Source organism: Ruditapes philippinarum, unplaced genomic scaffold, assembly GCF_026571515.1.
Source record: "Ruditapes philippinarum isolate M1 unplaced genomic scaffold, ASM2657151v2 ctg3355_1_1_1_1, whole genome shotgun sequence".
NCBI lineage: Eukaryota > Metazoa > Mollusca > Bivalvia > Venerida > Veneridae > Ruditapes > Ruditapes philippinarum.
Window position 1 is genome coordinate 82,949 of NW_026852571.1, and position 22,517 is coordinate 105,465.

Consider the following 22,517-nt stretch of genomic DNA (forward strand, 5'->3'; position numbering starts at 1 on the left):
GGTCATTTTGACCAAAAAAAATGCAGGTACATTAATCTTGAACAAAGGTGACAAACTTAAGTTATTTCTATCACAGTTCCATCTTAATAAGGTCTTAAAACAACTCTTGAAAACAGTTTCTTGTAACCCAACATAACTTATTACAACATGCTTTATGTCATTTCCCCTTTACACATATTAGCACATGTTTTAAAAGCTATTATACATAAGGTTAATTGTCACATATGCAGTCATGCACAAGCAGTTTACCCTATCTAAATTACATGAATCATTTTTATTTAATTTTAACCCTTAACTTACTAGAACGACAGGCTAGCTTGCACAATCTGACCAAGCTCTACTGTGGTAACTTTGATATGAAAATACTGTTTCATAGATGTGCAAGCCTAGCTGAATACTGGTGGCAAATGATGTCACATTCGGTTCCAGCAGGGTAAAAGTTAGATATGGTTGCCAATCCACTTGATACACTGGTATCACATTTTGTTATGACTTCAGTTAACATGGCATTATTCTAAGATTAATTGACTAATTTACATTATTTAAAGCATACAGACATGGCATTACCATTTAATTACCACATTCAATTATCATATTACAATGTATTTAAATTCTAACTACTGCGGACATCACCAAAGCATAAGATTATGTATAATTCTAACACAACCTGCATTTTCCCTACTGAACATATGGGCCAAAAGTGTGTGTAAATATGCAATATAATCCTTATTGACAATTTATATTTAAACATGTGACGTAACAGTTAAGAATGTGACACGCTGAAAATAAGTACGGAAACAAATACGGCACAATATAGCTTGATTTCAGGTATAGCACCATTTATTTGTTGATGTTGTGTTAGAAGCAAAACAATGTATCCCAAAAAGTGATTTTATCACTTAACTAAAATCATTGTTTGTCGAAACAGTGATTTTATTTAGCAATAAAATCACTGTTGGGGATATATCATTTCTTAAATAATATTCTGCCGACCCTTTGTATTCCCCTATAAAGAATTTACAACTTGCTGACAATGATGCCCAATTACCTTAACTGAAAATCTTTAAAAAAGAATACTAACTAAAAAGGAACATACAACTCAAACAAATGAATTTCCCAAAAGTTTTAAAGGAATAAAACACTTATTTTAATATTCTTTTTGAGATACATGTAGATAATAAAACTTTCTTTGTGTATCATTTTACAATTAGTTTTGACCTAAGCCACAGATATTAAATAAAAATACAATTCAAAAGTATTATTTTCACTGAACTGTTTCTCTATCTCAAAGATTTTCAGTTTTTTAAATTATTTACAAAAGATACTGCCACCAAGTTGTAAATTTATGTCGAAGCCGATTATTATGTTATATTTGGTCTATCCTAACACCTACCTTCTTACAGTCTGGGAATACAAGCTACAGAAACATGCAGAAACATTTTCAAAATGCAACATTTATAATATAATAATAATAAAAACATCATCATATCTTTCATTACAAATCATGCTAATATTGTATCTCATATTTCATATTGTACTAGTATTTCTTATTCATTGATTCACAAACAGTAAATTGATAAAGACGACATCTATCTCAGAAGATGAATTCTTGCCACCTTTCATCTCTATGTGATAACAAGTTTAAATATTTATACAGAAAAAAGTTTCTTTTAGTCAAAGAAAATCGAATTAACAACAATCTCTTCATGTCATCTCTATCCCTGTGAATGTCTAATGTTTTGAATTCAGAACTATTCATTGTGTATTCGAGGGGTTTGAACATGAAAAGATAATACAATTTGAGGTTTGACCGCAAAACTGCAGTAACATATATGAAATAAAGGACTTTCAACAGTTTTGCAAACAACCCTCGAATTATTAAGCCAACATTATAGTCAAGTCAAATAGCATGGATGTACAGGCTGGCCTGGCTCTAGTCAAGTAGTTTAGACAAGTTATTATTAGTGCTACTATCCTAACAGTTGAATGTAGGTGTAAAATATTAAGGTGCATTTATAAATAATGCTTTTTTTTAAGTGACCATAAAAAAAGTATGCCTGCTTTTATAGAGACATGGTACAATGATTCATTCCTGTATGTAAGGTCGAGGGTTCAATTCTTGGTGAGAGTTAAGACAATTGTGGTCTGATATAAACTTTAAGACAGATGTGTCGATGATCTTTTTTATACCAAACATAGAGTTGCAAAAACAAAAATTATCATCTCAAAATAAGTGACATTTAAAGATAAAATAATTTCTTTGTAAAGCCTTCACAAAAATACCAGTTTCCTGTTTTCAAAGTGACCCTAGATATGGCAGCTGACCCATACCTTTTCATGATGTGCAAAAAAATTTCATTTATATTTTTGTACGTCATTAATCATGCCTAGTCAACCAACAACCTGTGTACTTTCACCAGAAAACAAACAAAAAGTAAGGACAATTCTGAAACATAATAACTACATTATTTCAAGCTACATGTACATGACTTTATGACTTAAATATCCACAACTCTAGGTTTATTGAGTCAATATAAAAAACTGAAACCAATGTATGTGTACAACCGCTTAGCCAACTAAATATTTGTATAAATTTTTTTAGTGACATTCTGTAATTTACTTAGGTGCAGTGCATATATATATACCACAAGATCTTCAGACCATACAATATACTGGTACATGTTGACGGACGGACATACCAACAAGATAAAAGATGACACATAGAAAATACCAACCTTTCCTTCTTTCTTTTCATGCCCGGCTACCTGTCCTGTAGCAACAGTAACTTGGTCAGGATGAACAGCAATACTGTAACAAGATGGTCAATAAATAAATAATACAGAATAGGTTAACAACAACATACATGTATACCCATTGATGTTGTAACTGTGATAACTAGCAAGAAAATGACCTGACCTCAGTCACCAGAGTATATATAGCATTAGGCATAATTTTAATGACTACATGTACAAGTATATGACTTTCTGCTAATCAATATCAGAACTTTGATCTTAGATAATACATCCATTACAGGCTTGTTGACATTCAGACCAACAATACAATGGCATTCCATTCTCTGAACTTCTTCATCTCTTATAAATATTAAACATGTATCTAAATGAACAGAATTAACTAACAATACTGAAAATTTGTCACTTGTTATTAACAAGATATTGATTAAAATAAACTTGACCAAATTCATAATATTTTTATCATATTTCTGATTTTGCAACTCCCTAAAAAATGGTATTGCATGGCCTTGTATATATTTTGAAGTAACGTCATTTGCATACATTGTAATTCAAACATAGTGTAAAGACAAGCTAAATGTTAGGGTTATACTATAGGTACGTTGGTGAAAAATTATTCTTTTTCATTTTAAAAAGTCTTTATCTTGGGTATGTGATAAATAGAATATTATGCTCCATATGGTAAGCAGAACACAAAATCATGAAAGGAATGTCTAGGCAATATTTTGTTTGTTTATTTTGTTTGGTCTAAACCTAAAAACCAAATAATCTGCCAATTTCAGTATATATCGTAACATATTTCTTTTTTTAAAAATATATTACAGAAGAGCTAAATTAATATGGAATAAAATATTCCTAATAAAAACATTAATTTTCATGTAAGAGATTTCTAAAAATGAGCCGTGTCATGACAAAACCAACATAATGGGTTTGCGACCAGCATGGATCCAGACCAGCCTGCGCATCCGCGCAGTCTGATCAGGATCCATGCTGTCCGCTATCAGTTTCTCTACTTGTTATAGAGTATGTAAGCAAACAGCATGGATCCTGATCAGACTGCGCGTAGGCGCAGGCTGGTCTGGATCAATGCTGGTCGCAAACCCACTATGTTTATTTTGTCGTGACGCGGCTTATATTTACCATTTGATATCATCAGTGTGCTGATCGTAGAATCTTTGAGAATTTGACTCAAAGTTGTGTAGAACAACAATAGCAGCACTAAAGTAACAAATTTCTCCCGTGGCAACAGTGTATAGGTTAGACCTACAGTCTCGCCCCCTGTATCCATACCTAATTATACTGTTAAGGAAAATTATTTATACATGTGACACTTTCATATCCCAGTAAAAATCAAGACGGCATTTTCTATCATATACTAGTACATGAGACCAGTATTCTAAGAATTGCTAGTTGCATGGGTTCAAACCCTGTCAGGATCAGTCAGCTGTTGTTTCTTTGAGCAAGAAACTTTACATTCATTACTCAGAACTAGTTGGTTCCAGGAATAGATTCGGAAGTGTGTCTTTAAGCTTATAGTAAGTTTCTTACACAATCAAACTAAAATAAATTCTGTATAAACCAACATTTACAGAACACATGGGAATATCCATGGAAAATATCTACCATTAAAAATATGAAACCTAACTATATAATTACACCTTTTACAGCTATTTGTGTTTTTAGACCATTAACTCTCCTAGTTTGCATGTAAAAGTAACATTTAACAAAACACTCTGGTGATATTTATTAACTTTTCATTTGGATCATAAATATTTCTGTGTGCTATTATATCATAATGCTCCAATCAATATCATTGTAATTTGCTGACTGTACATTACACTTCAATATCAACATTTATCATTTATAAGCATCCATTTTATCCCTATCTCCCTATCTATAACACAATATTTGTGGTTTTTAAAGCACTATAATGTAACAGCATTGTCTATAGAAAGAATCATACTTTCATTTCATTGTTCAATAAGAAAGCATTACAAAACTGAAAAGTAAGTTAGATCTGATGCATACATTTTGATTGTATTACATTTCATTTATAACAGCTGTTGTTTACAATACATTGGGAAATCAAGCATCCCATAAGACTATTCCCTAAAAATAATAAAGGTTTTGTCTAGACTGAAAAATGGACAAGTCCTTTTAAGATATCTAGCGTGGTATAAAGGGTTAGATGTTTAAAAATAGGTTCTATAAACAGGACTTGAGATTAAAATCTTATTTGAAAATATTTAGTAATTTTAGTTGGAAAAGTGCAAGGAGAGATTTACTAATTTTACACCAAAACAAAAGACTGAAATAGTATTTCAGAATCTGCTACGACATCAGTTTTTTTAGTCTACATGTAGTTGAACTTAGGACATAAGAATTTGTACATTGTAGCTGTGCTGAACTTCACCAGATGATTTTTTGTAAGCTGTGAAGTGTTACAACGTAAATAAAGGATACACCCATTCTAGCTTAAGTGTTGCATTAGGACAATCTTGTTCTGCCTTGACATTATAATCTTCATACCCTTCATCCGGGGCAAACAAACACACTGGACGACCCTTCAAGTGCATCCGAAGATACCCATCGGCTGAAACAGAACATTTAATGTATTAAATAAGGAATATTTATTATATTGTTATTTTATGAATAATCATGTTATGCAATGAAAAAATTTAATAAATTTAAACAAATATTCATTTTTCTGGATTGAGTTTTAAGTTAAACAGCTATTGTTATGGTTATGTATAGTGACTTTTTAGCTTCAATTTGAAGAAGAAAATCTCAAATGCTACCTTGATTAGTTTAAACATTTTATCTTGAATTGATGAAAGTTTAAATTTTATCTAAAACCACTTTTGAGTCTGATTTCTTGAATTATAAACCAGTACTGGTTCCTGGAACTATAAACCAGTACCGGTTCCTGGAACTATATACCAGTACTGTTTCCTGGACCTATTAACAAGTACTGGTTCCTGGAAATATAAACCAGTACTGCTTCCTGGAACTATAAACCAGTACTGGTTCCTGTAACTATAAACCAATACTGGTTCCTGGAACTATAAACCAGTACTGGTTCCTGGAAGTATAAACCAGTACTGGTTCCTGTAACTATAAACCAGTACTGGTTCCTGTAACTATAAACCAGTACTTGTGCAATATGAGAAAACAGGATCATGACCAAAGTAGGGCTCAAACCAAGAGACAGACCTGGGTTGAGAGGCAGACACTTTAACCACTACCACATCTCCATCACTCCCTTATCAAGCATACCCACCTTGGTCATCAAACCTTCTATGGGTAAGCTTTAATAGGTAGTTTCCACATATTTTTCACAGAAGAAGAGGGGCAAGTTAGTTACAGATGCTGATGAAGCCAAAAAACAGTTGTTTCACTAAATAATAATCATGTTCGTGTAATAAATTACTGCAGGTAAACTTATTTCATCACAAGTTTCATTAAGTTTCTTTTTATTTGACAAACATTTAAACATACCATTGTTCCATGTAGGCTCCTTAATACTGAAATAAAAGAAAAACAATGATTTTAATCAAGACAGAAACATCATAAAATGTCTAAATAAATCATCAGTTTTTCTATATTATATTATGATAAATACTAATACAAATAGAGTAATTAAAAGAGTATACATAATTTTTGCATGTTTAAATGAAAAGAATTAAATTCATGAAATGTATACTGAGCATGCAGTTGCATGATTAAAATTGATAAATTACAAATATATAGTGCATTTTATAACATCTGAAGTATAATAGATTCTGTGACAAGCCAGAAGACATGCCGGTTGAATGCATATTATCATATAATGATCATACATTGATTCAGAAATAAATAAAAAAGCATCCCTTTTTTAATGAGGTATATATAATTTCAGTTTTCTCGATCGATAAATTTCATGACAATAGAAATGTACTGTATACATTTTTGTTCAGAAAAGGTTTGAAATAAGTTGAAGGAATTGGAAATTGATATATTTTGCATGCAACTGGCATCACTTTGCTTACCACATCAAATATATGTAGAGAGATAGCTAAATATATTAAAGTAAAGGAAAGAAATGATAATGCACTAAAGAATTTAAACTAAAATAAGTATAGTGAAGTAAAGTGGATATGATAATTGAATAGGCCATTATCATATGATTATATTTTCAGGTAAAATTAATGTAATTCTTGAATTTAATGTTTATAAGACAATCATAACAAGAATAAACTGTTAAACATAACAGACAAAAATGCAAGTGGTGGCCTAAAAACCTTAAGTTAAATATATAATGAGAAAATAAAAGGAAAATACAGGAGATTGTAAATAGAATTATATCATTGAATACTGTAGCATGCAATCAAAGTCCACAAAAGACAAGGACATGCCCTTTGATCTGTGTTCCTACTTTTGAAGATGATTTCTGCAATCAGATAACTTTTTCTTTTTTGTATTTGTATCTCTACACATGCAAGGCTGTTTATATATAAAAATGCATCAATTTCTTGTGTTATCTTGCATAACTTCTGACAAATAACCTTTTATGTTATGATACAAAATCACAATATTCTTTAAAGAAAGCATGCAAAACTTTCTACCAGAAAAATTATGCAAAATTATTCTTGAAATACAACATCCAATTGACCATGACCTAAGCATAAATCTAAATAAAAACAAAAAAGCAGAAAAAAATTGAACCATAAGAATTGTTCACTTCCATTTCAAGCCTAAAACCAAAATGCATCATTCAAATAATTCAATTTCAATAAAGGGAAGGCAAAGCAACCTAATGAATTTGTTACCACCCTAAGACCTGGAACCAAATTTCAAAATGGAGGAGAAAAAAAAGTTGAATTACAGTAGGCAGTTAAATTTGAAGGTAAGTTTAAGCATGCCTCACACTTACTAGGGATTTATAGGTGGTACCCATCGGATATCCACTGACCTTACCCTCCTCAATTTATAGTATCTGTTAGACATTTAGGCATGTAAGACTTGTTAACATATTAGAGAAACAGAATCTCAGTATAAACTTTACAATTCTTAATTTTACAACTGTGTGATACTGAAAAAGTTTTTTTTTTTAAACAGCGGGCTAATCTGACTTTGTGCAAGCGGCACAGGTATGTTGATATTGTTGTCACTCTAAGGTTAAATTATTATTGTAAATTCTGAAAGTTTGGAAATCTTCCTATATAACAAAAATCCATTGTAAGCTATGTGGAAACTGTCCTCTCGTGCAAGAATTCAACTTCCCTTGTGAGATTTGAACCAACATTGGAGAAGGGGCAAAGTATTAAATATAGGCAACCTAAACCATCCTGAGGCCATTTATTACTAGTATTAGGAATTTCTATTGATAAGTTACCATAAAATTTGAAATGTCTACATTATCTATGAGAAAAATTTAGTGAATTAATTCCAGAAAGTTTTCATACGGTATGTTTAAGGAAAAAGAAAATATAAGGTGTATTATTTTTTTAGAATATGTATTATTTTGTTAACATGGTAATTAAGGTCAAAGGGCATTTGGGAGGGGCTTCTAAGAAAACTAGCACTAAATAGCTCATAGAGTAACAGAAATAATGAAATAATATGTAGATAAATATAGAATATACACTACTATCTTTTATAGAGTTTTCCACTTCTATATCTTTTCTTTCAAGTATCTTATGCATTTCAGATTTTAATAAAGAAATTGCTTGGCACTTTTGCTAGGTCTCTGTCTTAAATATATTTAGGATCCACTAAAATAGATCTACCCTGCTGAAAGGCTATGCTCTGTCCTATGATTGCTATTTTAAAAGAATTCAGAAATGAAAATACAACAATAAAGAAGCCAATATTTGTATGAGAAGCCAATATTTGTAAAAGAACCCAACATTGAAGACTTTGGTAAAATTGAATACTGTATATTTTTCCTAACACTTGACTTTTTAGGGGTGACTTAGGCATATCATGATGTCCATAAGCATTTAGCAGCCTAGCTTCATAAGCCAAGCAAACTATAAATCTGGTTATAAAGTAAATGTATATTTTGCATAAGATGCATGAACTCTGGAAGACTTGAGTATGTTTAACTTTGAAGCAAACATCTATGTGCTATCCAAGACAGTTAGCGTGGACTTTCAAACAGTAAGTACAGTTAACAGTTGATAGCTGAAGAGTATAAGATAAACTATATGACACCATGTTCCTTACACCCAATATTTCCCTATTTCATCTGAACAATATAAAACTGTACAGTAAAGTCAAACCTTATATAAAGACCACTTTAAAACAAAGACCATATTCATATAAAACATATCTCTACATGGCCCAACCCTTTCCAAGTTCGACAGTTTTCATAAGTGTACTTAAACATACATATTTTGAGAGACAACCTATCAACAATGACTCAGTTTTCTGGTCTTTATTTGTGGGTTTGACTGTACTCAGCTTTATGTCAAAGCTCATCCAATTGAAGAAATTCTACATTTTCTTTTAAGAAAGCATCAAAAACATAAAAATTTCTGACAATTTCTTAGACAATTTCTTCTATTTTCTGCGTATTTTCATATATTACACACAAGGCGGATGATTTACTGCAAATATAAATTATGATAAATAATAAATAGTCATGTCTGCTGGTGTCATTAAGTTGTCCTATCAGGTTATGTTAGTATATGGACAGATAGCACTGCCAGCCTTTTACCCTTTTGCCGGTTTTATATGCAAGCTGCCATGGGAAGTACTAAGACGTCTAGAAAGAAAAATATTTAAACAAAGATACAATAATGACAGAAAAAAACACATATGAGCCGCGTCATGACAAAACCAACATAGTGCGTTTGCGACCAGCATGGATCCAGACCAGCCTGCGCATCCTCGCAGTCTGATCAGGATCCATACTGTTCGCTTACCAACTCTATCGCAAGTAGAGAAACTGATAGCGAACAGCATGGATTCTGATCAGACTGCGTCTGCGCGGATGCGCAGGCTGGTCTGGATTCATGCTGGTCGCAAACGCACTATGTTGGTTTTGTTGTGACGCGGCTCATGTATAGAGGACTCAACACATCACTATGGTAACAGCATGAAGTAAACAAATATGTAATGAAAGTGTTGCTATGAGCCATCAATTAATTTATTATACATGCAGCTTTTATTAATGGGATAGATTCTGGTACATACTTGAATAGCTTAATTACATGTTAAATGTTACAATACACAAATTTGTAATTTGATATAAATAATATATTTATGATTGTTAAGATGAATTAGAGTGTCTCTAAGCTATACACTGATTATAACAGAATATACCTTTCAGTCTTTTTCCTTTAATAACAATGTACTTATGAGGTATACTCTTTCAAAATCATAAATTATTCTTTCTACAAATTTCCAATAAGAACAAGATGAATATTGAGAAATTTTTTCTGTTCATATTTATATTGTACTAATATCAAACACAAAATCTTCAGTAAAGCCCCTTCCTAAACTGTAGTCAAAATGACAATTATTTTTTGTCAGTTTCCTATTCATACTTAATAGCAGATTAATACAAACAAACAAACAAAGTTTCCCAAATTCAAGGATAACAATAAAGAACTGAAAATAATCAACAGTAGACAATAAAATAATACCTCAGAAACTTCCTGCTCAAAATGACAATAATAATTCCTTGTCACATGAAACATTTTAAGAGTTATTATAATAATTCTAATGATCTAACAGAAGTACAACAAACAGTGCATCAACCTACACTTTTTCTCTCTTGTGTTTATTTTCATACACTCCCTTAATTTCTTTCTGCAAGTCAACAAATATACCTCTATTCTTGTTATTTTTTCTTTGTTTTGATGCTTTTGCATCATCTCTACCATGAACACCTTCCTTAATGGCAAGTTCTTTTATTTCTTTTTCTAATTGTGACATTTTCCCAATATTTTCTGCATTATCATTAGCCAAATTCTCTTTGCCCCTCTTATGTGAGCTCGCTTTTTTGGTCTCCTCTTTATTTTCACCATCTTTTGTAATACCTCCATCCTGTTTTTGAGATTTAAATTCTTCCGAGAGCTTATCTTGATCATTGGTATCATTTTCCTTATTCTGACTAGTTATTTCAGAAATTTCATTAGATGTTTCAATTTCCGTATCTTTATTTTCACTATAAGTCTGCTCTACCTTCTCACCAGTTATAGTAGCTGTCTTTTTATCATCAGATTTAATTTTCTCATCATTGGTTACCTTTGACTTTTTTATTTCTTCCCCTAAACTGTTACTTCCAAGTCCTTCATTTCCAGTAATCATTATTTCACCAACTTCTTTACATTCACTGCTATCCATCTGTGCTTTTGAATTATCAACCACATCTTCATCAGATTTGTTCTGGTTATTTCCATTTATTTCTCCCAATTCTTCAACATCAACTGTATCTTTCTCCTTTGTTACATTAAAAACATCTTCAACAATCTCTCCAGAGGAAGCATTATTTTCAACATCAATGATTTCTACACTTTTTTCATCTGATTTATCCTGTTCTACATCATCTATTTCATTAGCATTTTCTTTAGCCATTGTTTCCGCTCTTACAGTTCCAGCAGTTGAATCAACTTGTAAATTCTCCACTGTTTCATCTGTTACATCTTCATTCACTTTTTCAGTAGTAACACTTTCATCTTTTGGTTCTACACCCTTGTCATTTGTTTCAACAACCTCAACATTTTGACTTGCTGCTTCATCTTCTGCAGAAAAAAGAGTTTCGCTTGTTACAGCCTCATTCAGTTTTTCAGTAGTAACACTTTCATCCTTTGGTTCTACATCCTTGTCATTTGTTTCAACATCAAATTCCTCAACATTTTTACTAGTTGCTTCAGAAACAAGACGACCACTATTAGATTCCTCTATTACATCCTCATTCACTTTCTCAGTAGCAAAACTTTCATCTTTTGGTTCTACATCCTTGTCATTTGTTTCAACAACAATTACCTCAACATCTTGACTTGCTGCTTCAACTCCTGCAGAAACAAGATTTTCACTTGTTACAGCCTCATTCAGTTTTTCAGTAGTTACACTTTCATCTTTTGGTTCTACATCTTCTTCATTTGGTTTAACATCAATTACCTCAACATTTTGACTTGCTGCTTCATCTTTCACAGGAAAAAGACGTCCACTATCAGATTCAGCAAGATCTGTTTGAGGGTTTGCGTCTTCTTCTACATCCTTTGTTTCTTTAACAATGTTTTCATCCATCATTTTATTACTGTCTTCCTTTGAGAAACCAGTATTTGAACTTTCCTTATTCATGTTTTCACTCTCAATTTTTGTCTCATTCATAGGTTGAATATTCTGCTCTGCACTCATTTTTGTATTTAAATGCCAAACAAAATTTTGAATTTATCACATAGATTTCTAAAAAGACATAGAGAAATTATCCGTTCTATAAGCCTTCTAAAGGTTGACTATACATATATGAATTCAAAGCAAATCTACTTTAACCTTGTTCAGAATATTCTCTCAGCTAAAATACCATTGATAAAAGGCACAAAAAGACTTATGAATATTACATACAAAACTTAAAAGGTGTGCTATAATCTATTTCTTTATAGTTCAGGGCAAAGAAGCAATTTAAAAATGACAAATGATCTATTGGATGAAACAGAAAATCATTATTGTAAATTTAAAAAGAACTTTCTGAGTTTTAACTGGAATAGTATGCCTTAGTATTCTTAGTAATATTCTCTTAATGCTCAGTAAACCATGCCAGAATTTTTCACTCAAAAAGCAGAATAATTTTGTTAATATCCCATAAAAAATTGAATAAGGAAAGACCTGAAGTGTTTATGCAGGTTCCAGTGAAATTATCTTCAGTGGCTAGTGAAAAATGAAGTTTCAAACAAACCTATTAAAATTAAGTTCTATGTCACTGATGCCAATACCAATGACAGATTAGATATAAAAATGTTACTTTATGTTACTTTTGATTTCTATTGCCTGTTTGATGTTTTTCTGTGTCTGGAAATGTACATTTAAAAGCATGTTGCACATAAAAGGCTTTTGTTTTTTTTATTTTCTAACCTTCAGTAGAGAATGTCATGGTTGGTACACACATCAACAATAAAATGATCATCAGGTAGAAACAATCGAAAGTTTATATTTGTTTTGAAGTATAGTGCTGTTGCCCTCGTATTGCATGTATAATTGATGGTATATTTAAGTTCCTGAGAGACCTAATTTCGTCATACTTCACTGCTGTTATTGCAAATCTACATCTAGTATCAGGGAACCAATGGTGTTTATTGACATATTTGATATTGCCATGGCATTTTTCAGGAATGAATAATTAGTGGCTAAACCAGACACACACTGATATACAGACTGTCTGCATTAGTTGATTAGAGAAAATTATGAACCAGAACTTTTATAAAACTTCAAAGTAGGTTTATTTTTTCCAGGCTATTTTTTTTCTTTAATTACCATGCGGCGGACTCAGGTTACAACTGTTTTTTTTATTTACATAAAGATCAAACTTCAATGCCAGATTCTCTTTGGTGATTTTTAAATTAATACTTGATTCTATTCACTTATATTCACACATTATTAAAATTTTGAATATACAATTTCATTTATGTAATATTGCTACTGATAAGGCAAACAAACTTGTTTTAACAAAAAAAAAAAAAAAAAAAAAAAAAAAAAAAGTAAAACAAGAGCCATGTCAACATGGCCATCCCCCGCCGAATGTGTTTGCTCATTGGAAGAATGTATATGTAGTAGAGCAGAATAATTCCATTTTAAGAGGTCTTTTGGTAATGAAAACTGATGGCTATAGTGATTACAGATTTGAAACCTATGTGAATACTGATGGCTGAAAATAACAAAGGGCAATAACTGAAAAATAATGCAGGGTAGGTAATCATTCTTGTGTGCTGCATCCCTCCTCAGTAAAATCTATCCACCTATGAAGTTTCAAGTTGATACCTAAAATACTTTTTGAGAAAAAAATTGAATTGAAAAATTAAGTATGAAAAATAACAAAGGGCAATAACTCAAAAATTATAAAAGGTCAAGTTATCATTCTTGTGCACTGCACACCTCCTGACTTAGATCTATGCACCTATGAAGTTTCATAATGATATCTCAAAGGCCTTTTGAGTTATGCTCTGGACAAAATTTAATTTTGAAAAATAACAAAGGGCAATAACTCAAAAATAATGCAGGGTAGAGTTATCATTCTTAAGCACTGCACTCCTCCTCAATGAGATCCATCCACCTTTGAAGTTTCAAGTTGATACCTCAAATACTTTTTGAGATAAGCTCTGGACAAAATAGCATGAAAAAATAACAAAGGGCAATAACTCAAAAATTGTATAGGGAAGAGTTATCATTCTTGCGCACAACATTCCTCCTCAATAAGATCTATCTACCTATGACATTTCATGTTGATATCTCAAACACTTTTTGAGCTATGCTCCACTCAGGTGAAAAATTAAGTATGAAAAATAACAAAGGGCAATAACTCAAAAATTATGAAAGGTAGAGTTATCATTCTTGTGCACTGCACACCTCCTGAGTGAGATCTATGCACCTATGAAGTTTCATGTTGATATCTCATAGGCTTTTGGAGTTATGCTCTGGACAAAAATCAATTTTGAAAAATAACAAAGGGCAATAACTCAAAAATCATGCAAGGTAGAGTTATCATTCTTGTGCACTGCACTCCTCAATGAGGTCTATCCACCTATGAAGTTTCAAGTTGATAACTCGAATACTTTTAGAGATATGCTCCGGACAAAATGGCGGGCGGAGGGACGGACGGACGGAAGGACGGACGGACGGAAGGTCGGACGGACGGAGACTATTTCTATATCCCCCGCCGCCTTTTCGGCGGGGGATAATAAATAAATAAAAGTACAACAGAGTTAGAGACAGTCATCAATGATAAAAGGCTGCTAACTAAAATAATCAGCAAGGCAAGGTAAAACAACATCAACTTCTTGTTTTACCTTAAGTTTTTAGTTTTGACCTCTGTGTGTTTTATTTAGAGAAAATTGATTAAAACCAGTTAAATACAAATATACACCCAAATCAACAAACTCATATCCTGTTTAATCATATGTTATAAGGTCAATTAAAAGGTCAAACAAATTTCACTTAACCTCATACTTTAAAGATATACAATGATTTTATTGTTCAATGTATGATTTTTTTTGCGAATGATACGCCTTTCTTGTCAAAATCAGTTATTTTTGCAACTATATGATAAAAGAACACAATGATATGATATTTACCTATCAAAATATATTACTTGATGCAAAACTAATCTATCTTTGTTACTTATTCATATAATGATAATACTATATAGCTGTGAGTGACAAATGGTTAACATAGACATAGACAAAAACATAGACTTCTGGGTTTAAACTCCTGAACTTTTTCAACTGCCTCAGCTATTTCACATGGTATTTATATATTGTACATGCCAAAATCATTACTACAGAAATGATTCATTTTTATAAGAAACCTCCACCACAGCTGTGTATTGGTGAAAAAGAAGATTCACATGTGTAAAACAACAGTTTGTTACTTTGTACATGCAAATCAATTACATTTGTTACATATAATATATACATTCTCATTGAATAATGGTTCTTATATAACAGCTGTATAAATGTAATTCAGGAAACATGTACACTTACTGCTTATTTCTAGGCATCTTTTATCCAAATCTATAATATAGTACAGCAGAATACCTCCCAAAAAAAAGTTATCGCTAACTTTTGAAAAACTTCTCAAGAATTTATTTATAAGTTGAAATTTTATTCCTTGGCAAAATTCAACTTTGTAAGCAGATGGTCAGTTCAGCAGACGGTCAGCAAGCAGACACAGAATCACCTGCAGCAGACGACAGTTATAAATGTGATTATAGACGTCACATTCCACAGTTAATCAATGATGGTCACTAGTCAGTTCACTTGTATTGTATGTAAATATACCACTTGTAACCATGTAAACTGTAACTGTTCACTGACACTACTCCATCAATTAGTAATTACAACTGTACTTTGTTTCCTCATGCGAAGAGATGTAATTGTAACACTGGTGCATGTGAGAAAAGCCCTTGAGGCTATTTTTAAATATTTTTGATCATGTGATCATATCATGTGATATGAACCTGTCACACTACGTGAACAGCATATGCATCCTGTAGTATTTATCCTGTTTTATAATGATTTCTTGTCTCAACATCCTATTAATCAATGATATATTTATTATCCAAAAGATGTTGCGAAAAAAACCCACAGGTAATATTATATAATAAAAGGAAAGCATGACCATAAGCATTGATATTTTGTGTAGTAATTAAAAGAGCTCAATTTCAGTATGTAATATAGAGACAGATTAATGTAAGCTCTAATGAGCTTTACAGATGAATACCCCTTAAAAATTAAAGCAATCTACTTATACCCATCATAAGGAAGGAAAGGCCTTAAATCAAAGTAAGCTATTAAATGTACATGGATAAATATGGTAATAGAGCATTATTTTTAGTTATATCAAATATGTCTATGTAATGATGCATTTTAATTAATTTTGTAGTAAGTACATACACAGTATATATTTAATAATATAATAATTATCATATAACCAGATTAACTTGCTACAGAAAGGGCTATCGAAATAAATATTATGATTAACATATGTATGTAGAACTAAATCCTAAATATCAATCCGATATTCTTTTATATGTAACTACTGTGTTGACTCTGACTTTATTTTTGCCAACAGACAAACATTCTGCCATCTATCTTCCCAATCAGTAGATCATTACAAATATAAATATCCCACAAGTGCAAATACATCACTAATATGACATGCATTATAAAATTTCCAATCTTTCAAGATAATTTCAGGTCTATCAGATATGCAAAACGATAATACACTTGTTAATTGTAAGTGGTATTTTCAATATTCTATCAATTATTCATCCTATTGATACCTGTTTCCAATAAACACACTATAGAAAATCAATTACCAATACAGGCAGTGCTTTTTAGGGCAGCATCTGTCCTACCACATACTTTAATAAACAATACTGTCTTATACTCCCCTAAATTGGTGTAATTAACAAGTCTAAATTTGAAATTAGATTAGTGGAGTGTTAATTTATAAGTGATTTCAATAAAAACATTACAAAATAAGCAATATATTGAGCTAAGATCTCAGGTTCTGGATAGTTCCGCATTTTTACAATATTTAGCTCCCTTGACAAAAGTGGCAGCCATTATTGGGCATCATAAGTCAATATAATTATATAACTGACAAAATAAGAAAATAAGTAATTTAATAATCAACATTTTCTAATTGATGAATAAATAATTCACACTGTCAAATGTCCAACTGTCAGTTTCTAATTAAATGTATCTGTTTTCTGTATTCCCAATTCAATTCAGCACACTGCATATCATTCATTCTTCCAGTCTAACATAATTTAAAGAGTGAATATATTTCTAGTAAAATATTTTCCAGTACTCATTGAGTAGGTGTGTGGCAATTTGCAACAATTTTGTTTTTTACTTTTTTTCAACCTGTAGAGCAATGACTGTTGTAAGACTTTTGAAAAAGCCTATTGTATTCAGTAACTAGACGTCTTTCATGTAGATATAGATTTTTTTTCTTGGTGATTTTTCGTTTCACTTTCCAAACTTCAAGGAGAAGGTTTATCTTTTTCTAAAGCACATTTTTTGCATTTGCATGTATTTACCTTTTTCTGCAGGTCATAATTTTATAACAAAAACAACAACAACAACATAAGCCATGTTTCTTTTTTTTCCATAGTCAAGTGTTTTCATAAAAACAGTGTAACTTCTTATATAACCTTCAACCTTCTTTGCTGTCACATTTTAAAACACTCTATTGGAAGGTAACTCTGTAGGAGTAGATAATTTACTGAAAAAGAAGTTACCTCCCTTGATATCATTACAATACATAAATGATAGTTGTGTCTCAGATCTCTTCCCTTTGGTACATTGTAGAGAAGGCACAGGGCATTGGCAGAAGATTTGCAGTTTGGCTGAATTTTTCACCAATAACACATTGACTGTTTAAGATGTGAACATTATTTTTGTATGTATAGGGTAGATATCGGAGACCAAACTACCCCTTCGTCGCTGTGGAGTTAAGCTTCAAGTCCTGACTGGAGTGGCCCTAAAATTGCGGCAGGGATGACAAGGAAAGGTACAAGGGTGCGTGAGCACCTAGTACAAACAGGTGGCTTCAATGGCAGCACACTTTTCTGGCACAAACAGCTCATTTCAGGTCTACCCTCCTTCATTATTGACACTATTTAATTATTTATTTATGTTTAGGTGCACATTGGCTGCTGTAGAGTGGATAATATGCTGTGGAATTTACACAGAGGTTTGAGCTTCAAAATCAACTCTTTAAGGGCATGACTGGTGACATGTCCAAGTCCATACTCTACAGTGAAAGCTGCATTTAGTGCCTTAACAGGCAGATTGACCCTGATTAAGCATAGATTACATACATATATAGAAATACAAGGCTAACAGTCAAACTTGCAATTAAAAGCTCACCTTTTTTAATTACAAAAAAGGAAATGTGATGTCCAAAATTAAACATGTCTGGTTTTTTTCTTGTTTGACAATTATAGTAAATATTACATTTCATCAACAACGTAACTGTATAATGTATATATAGGTTGATACAACAAAACTGTACAGGACAACAATGACTTATACTGGTGAACATGTTTTTAGTGCTGTTACAACAACGTAATAACCTTACAGGCCTTCATCCTATGTTAACATTTCTCCTTTTTTATAACTATGATGAAAATGACAACAAAAAATGACTGTAAATATGAATGAAAATTATAATATTGATTATAACAGTTAGATAATAATAATTTGGTAGATTTATATCATCGCCAATGGTCATTCTAATTTCAAGTTAAATTCACTAAACAAATCCTATATAAAACTTGAGATTTGGAACCAGTCAGAAGTGCTTGAAACTGATTTGTCCTTTCTATGCTACCGGTATGCACAATTTCAAATTACCCAATCATAGAGCTCTATTCACAGACTGGTTTCAATTCTCTTAAAATTAAGATTTACAAGGTTTATGACTTGAACTGTGTAAAAAAATGAAACAAACAATATTTGATTTCATTGTACTATTAAAGCATGCATGTTGCATGCACATCAACATATGTTTTGTTCACGCACATGAATATGAATATAAATTTATATCACCAACTAGTTTATTAAGGGCTGTTGTATGTAAAAACTACTTACTTGGACTGGGTAAGTTGTGAGCTACTATGTGGTCTAGGTGTTTTCTGAGTATCTGAAATTCAGAATTAATATTTAACTCAAAAGTTATGTATTAAAATATTGGTTCTATAGTATTGTAGCAATAACTGGATCACTTTTCCTGTTGGGCAACAGTACAGTCATTTTGTCATCAGTATAAAGCCATGTTTATCAGCAGAAGTCTTGCATGACTCTACCATTGCCTGCTCAACCTGTTGTTTGATACTGACATACAAGCTCATAATTTTATGTGACAGGTTCGAGTTTTATCAGGGTTATTCTGTGTTTGGTAAATATATTAGTTTTTAGCCTCATTCTTAATTGTTTTATTTTTAATTCTTGATTTTCATTGGTCGAGGCATCGTTTCCGCCTAAGCTGAGTTTAGTTTAAGTTTTTGGAGGGTAGATATGTTTTACATCTTCTGGTTGTTTTATTTTGGTTTACATGTTTCATAAGTTTGGTGTATTGTAAAATGGATTGATTGTACAAATGTATTGAGTTTTACTGATAGTCACAGTGTGAAGAGGCGATTGAGAGTTTTGCAGGTGTTTGTTATTATTGTGGACAGTGCCATACACTGGTCACCTTGTAACTCACCTTGTAATTTATTGGAGTATTGGAGTGGAGTTCAGTTTACCAAGTGGAATGGACATGACTTATGTGTAAACATATGTGATGTGATATAACAGGTGTTTTTATCTAAAGAATAATATTAAGTAGAACTGCTACATGGTGTTTCTTTTTTATGTTTTGGATCCATTTAAATAACCAGAACCTAACCAAGACAACATTTGATGCCCAACTTGTTAGAACTACATAATTAAGCAAAAAAATGTCTCTTATTATGAAATGGATTCAACACTAAATATATTTTATGGACTGTTTTCATTTAGAAATTTTAGTTTATTACACCCTTCCCAGTTGTCATATTACAACACTTAATAGCTATAATTATGTATTAATTGTTAGCCTGCCCATACAACAAACCAGTGCTGACCATGTTCAGTCTGCATATCTGTACCATATGATCATGGTCTGCATTGTTCACTATTCACTCATGATATTTTGAAAATTTCACTTCAAAATGGTTTAGCTGAGACTGAAAGATGGACAAGAACATTTAAAATATTTAGCATGGAACGAGTTAAAATATGCATTTAAAATTGATAAGTATATTTGAGGAATTTATTCCTAATTATACTGTAAAATATTAACTTTGTACCTTCTGTTGATCCCCATTTTTTCATTGTATTCGCTGATGCTCCCCTGGGTGTCTGTCTGGCTGAATTAGGAGCGCTGGAACGAGGTGTAAAGTTTGAGCTTTCTATCACCTGTGATTTTGGTCTTTCTGTTCTCCTAGGGGCTGGTGTTTTAAATGGTCTAGATGGCAAAATACTGTTTTGTGCTGGTAGATAAAATAACAAACATAACTTTTTTAAAAGAAATGTTTACTTAGCTAAAATTTAAAAAAAAAATTAGGTTGAACAATTTCTTTTCAACTTGTATTTCTGTCAGAAATCGATTCTTTGTAAAGAAGTAAACTTGCTAAAGTGAGTTAATATACACAAAATCATACTGAGAGTTTCTTTTAGAAATATCAACTTTTAGTACTTTAGGTTAGAACAGCTGGCCTAAAACAAGGCATGCCGGTATACATGTAGGTATGTTTTCTGACTAAATTCTATCTAATTTTCTATCCTAACTTGAAAACTCCTGAGATTGTTTTAACAATAAATGCTATCATTTAGAAGAACAACAAGTCTATTACACAAATTAAGCAAAGAATGATAATAATGAGATAGGAAAAGGTTAAAAACATGTAATATTTCACATATTTGAAATTTCAAACAAAACATATTTATCTTACATTTTGAAAGAGTCTCCATCTGTCCAAGACGCCGGGTAACATCGGCCAGTGCACCTTTGAGGCATACAATCTCATTTTCTTGTTCACGCACACGTTTCTCTAGGTGAGCGACTCGTTCAGACAGCTCTTCCTGATCCTGGCTCAGCAACCCATCTGTTGTAGGTAAACAAAAATATGTTAGAATATGTAAAAATCATGTTAGAATTTAAATCCAAATTGAAATGTAGCAATCAAAGTATATCTATAAAGAAGAATAAAAAAAATTGTTAAAACATATTCAGCTGAAATTTTTATATTTTTCCTATAATATTATACATACCTAGGAAATAATTTGGCTAAGGGAGATTACCCTTTCTGCCTTATTTAAATAGGAATGCAGGTTTATCTGTTCTTTAAAGCTGATATCTCTGTCACATTTTAAATTGATTTTATATATGATGTATTTAACAAATTCAGAACTCTTACAGGGGAAATGATTTACAAAAACTTAGATTAGGATATGTTCCAAATTTTTACTAAAAAATACATCTTGAATGTGACATGGCCTATAAACTGTAACTGTTAGTTAATAAACATTCCAAAAAATAAAATTACCTGTTTTAAATTCTTTACTATAAAAGCAATGTCAGCAAAACATAAAGAAAAACAAATTCATCAACAAATAAACAATATACAATATATTAATAATTTTCCTCTTGTCCAGCATGCAAAAATAAAAATGTATAAAATGCTAATAAAATTTCAGCACTGCTCAAATAAGGCAAATTTTTGGTGAAAAAATCAAGACAATTTGTTGATAAAGTGTAGCTGATGCAAATTAAAATGCTCATAATTTCAAAATATTGTTGACCAATAAGTCTCAGTCTATGAACTGATAAAAGAAATCTATGTGAATCTACCTATGTGAAAATCTATGGTGTTTATTATAGTGCTGATAAGTGAGAACATGACTCAACAACTTGATTGGACAGTGCTGACGCTATAACAATTCAGCAACTTGATTGGACGGTGTATATGCTGACGCTAAAACAATTCAGCAACTTGATTGGACAGTGCTGACGCTATAACAATTCAGCAACTTGATTGGACAGTGCTGACGCTATAACAATTCAGCAACTTGATTGGACAGTGTATATGCTGACGCTAAAACAATTCAGCAACTTGATTGGACAGTGTATATGCTGACGCTAAAACAATTCAGCAACTTGATTGGACAGTGTATATGCTGACGCTATAACAATTCAGCAACTTGATTGGACAGTGTATGTGCTGACGCTATAACAATTCAGCAACATGATTGGACAGTGTATATGCTGACGCTATAACAATTCAGCAACATGATTGGACAGTGTATGTGCTGATTATATGACAGGTCAGCAACATGATTGGACAGTGTATATGCTGATTATATAACAATTCAGCAACATGATTGGACAGTGTATGTGCTGATTATATGACAGGTCAGCAACATGATTGGACAGTGTATGTGCTGATTATCTGACAATTCAGCAACATGATTGGACAGTGAATGTGCTGATTATATGACAGGTCAGCAACATGATTGGACAGTGTAT

General features: G+C 31.7%; 1 protein-coding gene across 11 annotated transcripts in view; it reads right to left on the bottom strand.

Moving 5' to 3' along the window:
* LOC132717366 (echinoderm microtubule-associated protein-like 2) overlaps positions 1–22,517 on the bottom strand; it is a 62,501-nt gene that overhangs the window by 14,287 nt on the left and 25,697 nt on the right. For 8 of the 11 annotated variants that reach the window (XM_060700873.1, XM_060700829.1, XM_060700889.1 and 5 more), the window contains 9 exons: positions 20,944–21,096; positions 20,299–20,481; positions 19,058–19,109; positions 9,451–9,498; positions 6,249–6,274; positions 5,214–5,343; positions 3,891–4,040; positions 2,736–2,808; positions 1,394–1,417 (listed from right to left, as the gene is read on the bottom strand). In XM_060700873.1, the coding sequence (XP_060556856.1) occupies positions 1,394–1,417; positions 2,736–2,808; positions 3,891–4,040; positions 5,214–5,343; positions 6,249–6,274; positions 9,451–9,498; positions 19,058–19,109; positions 20,299–20,481; positions 20,944–21,096 (839 nt within the window). Of the gene's footprint in view, positions 1–1,393; positions 1,418–2,735; positions 2,809–3,890; positions 4,041–5,213; positions 5,344–6,248; positions 6,275–9,450; positions 9,499–10,058; positions 10,074–19,057; positions 19,110–20,298; positions 20,482–20,943; positions 21,097–22,517 lie in introns of all 11 variants that reach the window. The other 3 variants (XM_060700841.1, XM_060700867.1, XM_060700836.1) reach the window with 3 other exon arrangements.